Raw genomic sequence first — 8,128 nt, 5'->3', positions numbered from 1 at the left:
CGTCTGCAGTCCTTTATTTTTCTGGTCTTTGAGGAGTTTATAGACTCTCTACCAACACACCACGCAGAGTTCCACTAAGTTCTGTACCAAAGGTGCTCTATTACTGCGCGTTGGTGTGCTATTCCCCATCCCCATCTTCCATACAGCCTCCACACGAAAGCATAGCCCACGTTCGTGTAAGGACATACAAATATAAGCTTCTTCCGAAATCAATTGCTCATGCACCGCCTGCCAGAGTCGGCGGAGATGACTTGGCTCTGGGAGAAGGAGGGAGGTGCGGATGGGGTTCACCTGAAACCTCCGCAGCCCCTCGGACGATTGACTGTGGGCAACGGTAGGGTGCAGGACGGATCATGGTGGGGATTGTTCAACATAGGGCCCTCGGTGTGCAAGGCGAGGGAACACACACCGTGAATGGCGGGGTATCGAGGAACAGAGGGACCTCGATGTACAAGGGTAGGACATACACACCGTGAATGGTGGGGAGTGTGGATAAACAGAGGGGCCTCGGTGCGCAGGGGAGGGCATACACCGTAAGCGGTGGTATTTCTGAGTAAGAGATACGATAGAAGTTTGTAAGAGACATTTTATCAAGCAAATATGAACAGGCAGGGTGCACAAAGATCATGTGCACGCAGATCCATGCAGTTTAATTTGACACCACGTTGGGCAAAATTAAGCTTTTCCTCAAATCTATTCCTCATGCACTGCTTACCAGGTCTGCAGAGGAGATGTGGCTCCGGGAGAAGGACGGAGGTGGGGGTGGGGGTCTCCTATAACCTCTTCAGCCCCTCGGACGACCGACTGTGAGCGACGGTAGATTGCAGGACGGATCAACGACCACCACCTTCCAGAGCCGGAACCCGACTGACTCGTTGGAGGAAGAATTGCTCTATTTATTGGCAATGTGGCAAACGGAGAAAACTTTCATGCAAATTTGAAATGTTCCAAAAAACAGGACCGCCTTTCTGCCACAGCTGCGGTGAAGGGCCAGTCTCTGTGCTGTACTGTTCCATGTTCAAAGTCGGAACATAAATGCAAATAAATCTTTGTTCGCTCCGTTTCTGATCACAGTTAGGTCACTGCTATCCCTCTCTTTGTCTCCCCGTACACTTATTTGCTTATGGGGAGCAATTTTCCGCCGCCTGCTGCAACAGTTGCCATCTATGTCCCTGAGATTGAAAAGAAAGCATTGTTCACCCTGACCGCACCCTCTGCTGAATACAGCAGCGACCGAGCTGTCATTTCTGGGAAATGTGCGGTGTCTGCCCGAGCTCCGATGAACAAGACAGTTAACAGAGGAACGAATCTCTCTTATAGCCAGGACGGCTGTGTTGATTAAATGGAAGGACGTTCCTCCGCCTACTCATGCTTAATGGTTACGGGATGTAATATCATACCTGAATCTAGAGAAGATCCGTGGTTCAATTCTTTACTTAGACTTTCAAACCCTGTGGGGGCCTTTGTGAGTTACTTTCAAAACCTTTCACTTGGTGACTTGTCACGAACCAGCAACAAAAGAAACACACTGATCATGATTCAGTGTTAAAAACTATTTTATTAATCACTACTTATGATAATACGTAAAATAAGAGTAAAAATGTTAGTATGTTAGAATTCAAAAATGTTAAACCTCGAACGTTAACCCCAAAACTAAACTCTTCGTGTGTGTGTGTGGCAAAGTCCAAAACTCCCAGTTCCGGAATGGTTCTTAAAGTTCAGTTCCGCAAGCCATAAGGTGAAACATGAGCAAGGGCTTCTTCAACAACCACCGTTGTCTGAAGATAAGACGTAGACGTAGAGAAACATAGAGAGAGTACATACGCAATCTAGATGTTCCACGATGGAACCCAAACGACACTCCAGTGTTTACTCGGTAGTGACTTCCTCACCCCGAAAAGCATCCGAATCGTGGTCGTCCACACACAAATATCTGTTTCCTTCTACAGGTCAGCAACAAAGTGAACTCCACCGGATTACTTCCAACTTCCATACATGGATTTCAGTGGCAGACACAGTTATAGTTTCTCATCCATCGATAGAGACAACTAGCAGGCTGGTGTCTCTCTCCCTTCTCTCTCTCTTCTCTCTTCTTCTGCTTCTTCAACAACGTCATTACGTCCTTTATCTTCTATTGACGTAAGCACGCCACACATACACACACACTCTCTATCTTAAAGTGACTTTCACTGAGTCCGTAACAGACTAAAGTACAGATATTGGCTGATATCGTTATGTCTCAAGGGTTCTTCCCCTGTCCTTTTTTTTAACCAAACAGCTTCGGTTTTTGGTAGTGGGTGCATATCTTTTTATAATAAAATTATTCCATTATTTTTCTTTATTAACCAACCATTACATGTGATTATTAGTTTTGAGTTTTGTGATCTCAAGTATGATTTAACAGAATGTATTCAGTAGTGTTTTTGCTCTCTTTTGGACGCATGTGCTCTGTATTTTTGTCTGTGGAGTTAATAAGAATATTATTTAAAAAAAGGAAGAGGAACATAAGGAAGGGGAGCAGTCGGCATCACCATTTGGTGCAGTGTCACAGGGAACGGTCTTGAAGATTTGCAAGATGTGGGAGAGGAAATATTTAAGGGGGACTTCAGCAGCGAGTTTTTTCCACCCACAGGGCAGTCCGCATATGGAACGAGCTACCAGAGAAGGTGGACGGTGCCGGTATAATTACACAAGGCTTCGAAGACGTTTGATCAGAGGCATGGATGGGCAAGGTTCAGCAGGATGTGGGCTGAACGCAAGCAAATGTGGGCTGGTCGCGGGCAGAAGAAGACAAAGTTGAACCAACCTTCTTTAAGCATAATCAACGCTTGTAGTTTCTGGTTTTGGCCGGTTCGCAGCAGTCTTCACACCTCTGTCCGTGCTTGGTAAAGTCATTTATTTAAGAACATCTTCCTAATCTTCAAGACCGTTCCCTGTGACACTGCACCAAATGGTGATGCCGACTGCTCCCCTTCCTTAAGTTTCTCCGTTGACTGTCTTGTCCATCAGAGCTCGGGCAGACACCGCACACTTCCCAGAACTGACAGCTCAGTCGCTGTATTCAGCAGAGGGTGCGGTCAGGGTGAACAATGCTTTCTTTTCAATCTCAGGGACATAGGTGGCAACAGTTTCAGTGGGAGGGGGAAACTTTCCCCCCATAAGCAAATAAGTGTACAGCGAAACAGGAAGAGCGAACAGTGACCTAACTGTGATCCGAAATGGAGCGAAAAAAGATTATTTGCATTTATGTTCCGACTTTGAACATAGAACAGTACAGCACAGCAACTGACCCTTCACGCAGCTGTGGAAGAAAGGCCGTCCTGTTTTTAGAAACATTTCAAATTTGCATGGATTTTTTTTTCCATTTGCCACATTGCCAATAAATAGAACAAATCTTCCTCCAACGAGTCAGTCGGGTTCCGGCTCTGGAAGGTGGTGGTCGTTGATCCGTCCTGCAATCTACCGTCTCTCACAGCCGGTCGTCCTAGGGGCTGAAGAGGTTGAAGGAGACCCCTAACCCCACCTCCGTCCTTCTCCCGGAACCACATCTCCTCTGCAGACTCTGGTAAGAAGTGCATAAGGAACAGATTTGGGGAACAGCTTAATTTTGTCGAACATGGTGTCAATTTAAACTGCACGTATCTGCCCTCACATGATCCATGTCCTTCTGTCCCCCGCCTGTTCATATATGTTTGTCTAAAGGCCTCAAGTTCTATCCTTATAGACTCATAATTTTCCCTTCCCCAGTTAAATATCTTCCTTTCCTCTTTGCTACTACCCTTGTCCATGACAATGTTAAGGGTTAGGTAGGGGTGGCCACTGTCCCCGAAATGCTCACCCACTGAGTGATCTGTCACCGGACCCGGTTCATTACCTTATACTAGATCTAATATGGCATTCCCTCTGGTCGGCCTGTCAACATACTGTGACAGGAATCCGTCCTGAACACACTTAACAAATACTGCCCCGTCTATACCTTTGGTATTAAGCGGGTGCCAATCAATTTTTGGGAAGTTGAAGTCTCCCACAATAACCACAGAACCATAGAACAATACAGCCCAATACAGGTCGTTCGGCCACCATGTTGTGCCTACTTTAAACCACGTCTAAGACGATCTAACCCTTTCCTCCCACATATCCCTCTATTTTAAATTCCTGTTATTCTTTCGCCTTTCAAAACTCTGCCTCCCAATCATCTCCTCAGTATCTCTGATTCCACCGGGGGACCGATAGAGTGCTCCCAGTAGAGTAACTGCTCCTTTATTGTCCCTAACTTCCTCTCATACTGACTCTAGAGAGGATCCTTCTGCATTACCCACCCTTTCTGCAGTTGTAAGAGTACCCCTGACAAGTATCGCCACCCCTCCTCCTCTTCTCCCCCCCCCCCATCCCTTTTAAAGCACTGGAATCCAGGAATATTCAATATCCATACCTGCCCTGGTGACAGTCTCTGCAAGAGCCACAATATCTAAGTCCCATGTACTTATCCAACCTTTCAGTTCATCGCTCTAATTCTGGTACTTCTTTCATTTAAGTAAATGCACCTTAGCCCATCCACCTTTCTACTTTTACACTCTATACTCTGCTTCTCCTTCCTCAAGGCCTCCCTACATGTTAGGTATGACTTTACCCTGTTCACTTCTTACACTGACTTACCCCTCCGGTTCCCATCCCCCTCGCAATCTAGTTTAAACCCTCCTGAACCACGCTAGCAAACCTGCCTGTAGGGATATTGGTCCCCCTCGGGTTCAGGTGTAAACCATCCAGTCTGTACAGGTCCCACCTTCTCCATAATATATACCAATGATCCATGAATCTAAAACTTTGCCCCCTGCACCAACTCCTCAGCCACGCATTCATCTGCCATCTCCTCCTATTCTTACCTTCACTATCACGTGGCACTGGCAGCAATCCTGAGATCACTACCCTTGAGGTCCTATTCTTCAGCCTTCTCCCTAGCTCCCTAAACTCGCTCTGCAGGACCTCATCTCTCTTTCTACCCATGTCGTTGGTACCGACATGTATTACGACTTCTGGCTGCTTTCCCTCCGGCTCAACAACGCTGCGGACCTAACCAGAGATATCACGGACCCTGGCACCTGGGAGGCAACATACCATCAGGGATTCTTGCTCACGTCCACAGAATCTCTTGTCTGTTCCCCTGACTATCGAGTCTCCTTTCACCATTTCCCTCCTCTTCTCCTGTCTTCCCTTCTCAGCGGCAGAACCAGTCCCTGTGCCAGAGACCTGGCAACTGCCACTTAATCCCTGTAGGTCATCCCCCTCAACAGCATCCAAAGCGTAAAACCTGTTACTGAGAGTAATAGCCTCCGGGGTTCTCTGCTCTGTCTGTCTGTTCCATTTCTCTTTCTCTCCCCTGACGGTCACCCACCAATCTGCCTCCTGGACCCTATAGGTACCTGCTCTAATGGGGGTGACTGCGTCTCGTTGCCCAGCATCCACATAACTCTCTCCATCCCTGACGCTCCGCAGTGTTTGAAGCTGCGACTCCAGCTCATCAATTCTGAGCCGAAGTTCCTCCAGCCTCAAGCACTTACTGCGGATATGGTCACGGTGTACCGCAGCAGGGTCCACTAGCTCCCACATCATGCAGCTGCAGCACATCGCCATGTCATCCATCTGAACTATACTTTTCCCTACCTCGCTGTATTCTACATAAAAGTTATAACAATAGTCAAACCTTACCTTTATTTACCAGCTACTCACCCGCCTCGCCGCTTTACCGCCTAAGCCCGTTCAGCCAAAGCTCAATCACTCTGCTCCCTCTCACTCAGCTGCCCGCTCAGAACTGCTGCCCGCTGGATATGGCGGTTTTAAACTGTTTAAACTTTTTAAACTCTTTAAACTGTTCGCTCGCTGTCAACTGAAGTCACGCGCCTGCGCAGTTACCCCCAGCTATCCCCGAACCGGGAGGAGAGAGAGAAAAATAAAGGTATGTTCAGACATCCCTTCTCTTTAACGCGAGCTAAGTCTAAGCTAACAATATCTTCCCCCCCCCCCCCGCCCCCAGAACATTAAGAACATTACCCAGTAAGATGAGGACTGTGCTGCTGATCTTCTGTTTTCTCGGTGAGTTATTTTCAACTGAATTTCAAAGAGGAAGAGGGTTTTAATTCTATATCTTTCTGCTGAAGATTAAACGAGGATTTGTGATTCCTTACTGCTTGCAACTGTGTAGATTGTTCGAGACACTGCCCAGCAAATTCTGCATGTACGAACACGTTAACAAACGGCTGGGGGGTGGGGGGGGACAATTGGAGGTGTTGGTGCTGAGGGGGGAAATGACACCGATGTACATGGTGGGCAATTAAATTCAAGCTGATTATGAGGCAGGGTACTGTGCAAGAGAGAAACCTGCGTGTGGTGGGGCGGACCAGCTCACGGAGGAGAAGGGTGGCGAGGCTGCTGAGGATTCTGAGCAAAGATTAAAAAAATGTTAAAATGACCAGAGGTTGCAGAGGCGAGCGGGGGCTGAGAGGAGATTGGACACTTGCGTCAAAGCTTTCGTTGATTTCAAGGTGACCCGAGGGTCAGAAATGCTTTAGAAGACTCTGCTTATACGAACGAAGTGACTTGGGGGCAGAATGCCCTTATCAAATTGACAGTTAAAAAAAATGTTCCCCGTTTCAGATTTATAAAAAGTGATTTTCGGATTTAAAAGCTGCGTCTCTGAATGTTCCATCAAATCACCTGCAGTATCTATCTATCTACCAACCTACTTCTCTCTCTATCTATCTATCTATCTATCTATCTATCTATCTATCTATCTATCTATCTATCTATCTATCTATCTATCTATCTATCTATCTATCTATCTATCTATCTATCTATCTATCTATCTATCTATCTATCTATCTATCTATCTATCTATCTATCTATCTATCTATCTATCTATCTATCTATCTATCTATCTATCTATCTATCTATCTATCTATCTATCTATCTGTCTATCTATCTATCTGTCTGTCTATCTACCTGTCTATCTATCTATCTATCTATCTATCTATCTATCTATCTATCTATCTATCTATCTATCTATCTATCTATCTATCTATCTATCTATCTATCTATCTATCTATCTATCTATCTATCTATCTATCTATCTATCTATCTATCTATCTATCTATCTATCTATCTATCTATCTATCTATCTATCTACCTGTCTATCTATCTACCTGTCTATCTATCTATCTATCTATCTATCTATCTATCTATCTATCTATCTATCTCTCTATTAAACAATCTCAATCTATCGATCTTTCTATCTATCAATCTATCTCTCTGTCTGTCTATCTATCTAACTATATATCTCTCTAGCTATCAATAAATCACTTTATCTGTCGATCTATCTAAGTATCCGCCTGTCTGTCTGTCTCATGCAAAGTTCATGCCCAAAGAGGCAACTTCCTCGAGTTTTTAATTGGAGTCCCCGCATGATCTCCCATGAGAACGGAGGTGATGCCGTCGCATCGTTCCCTGGGACAGTGTGGAAAGCGTCACTGATCTCTGAGCCGAATACTGTACCTTGCCACATGCAAAGGTGGATCAGCCTTCAGCACTCCAGGGAGTGCACAGGTGATGACAGATCTAGCTCATACTTGAGGGCGTTATTTTCTGGTCAGAGAGCGAGACTCGGGTCAATGTCACTTGGGAGAGTAGACGTTCCTACAATGCATCAACCGCGCGTGATACTAACACTGAGGACGATTCTGTTATTCAGCTCTGGACGCTGTTGCCCCTGACCCGTGTGTCAATCACAGTGTCCTGGATCAACCCTGGAGGAGCACGGATTCCAATTTATATGATTCCAACTGGCCCAGAAATGACATGGGTCTTGAAATTGGATGGTACAGGTTTAAAAGGTAAAGTGAAGCGAAGTTGAAGAGAAACAAGTTAATAACGGAGGGGAAGTGAATAACAGAAAATACAGCGTGTATCCAATCAGTAATCAGTGTAATGATACATGGAACAGCTACAGCAAAAGGGGTGCAGCCATTCTCCGTGCGCGTATTCACTGAGGTTCATTGAACAGAGCAGAAAGAGTGAGGGAACAGAGCATCAGAAGATGGGAGGTGAATAGATCTGCTGCCTCACAGCTCCAGCGACC

The 8,128-nt window shown here is 45.8% G+C and overlaps 1 protein-coding gene across 1 annotated transcript in view; it reads left to right on the top strand.

Annotated features, from left to right (window-relative positions):
- Positions 1–219: 219 nt before the first annotated feature.
- LOC127566829 (uromodulin-like) overlaps positions 220–8,128 on the top strand; it is a 135,577-nt gene continuing 127,668 nt past the window's right edge. Inside the window, exons 1-2 of the mRNA XM_052009332.1 lie at positions 220–334; positions 719–806. Of these exons, the coding sequence (XP_051865292.1) occupies positions 220–334; positions 719–806 (203 nt within the window). The remainder of the gene's footprint in view (positions 335–718; positions 807–8,128) is intronic.

The sequence above is a fragment of the Pristis pectinata genome, chromosome 46, assembly GCF_009764475.1.
Source record: "Pristis pectinata isolate sPriPec2 chromosome 46, sPriPec2.1.pri, whole genome shotgun sequence".
Classification (NCBI taxonomy): domain Eukaryota; kingdom Metazoa; phylum Chordata; class Chondrichthyes; order Rhinopristiformes; family Pristidae; genus Pristis; species Pristis pectinata.
The sequence above is the reverse complement of the archived record's forward strand: the minus strand, read 5'-3'. Positions and strand labels throughout refer to the sequence as shown.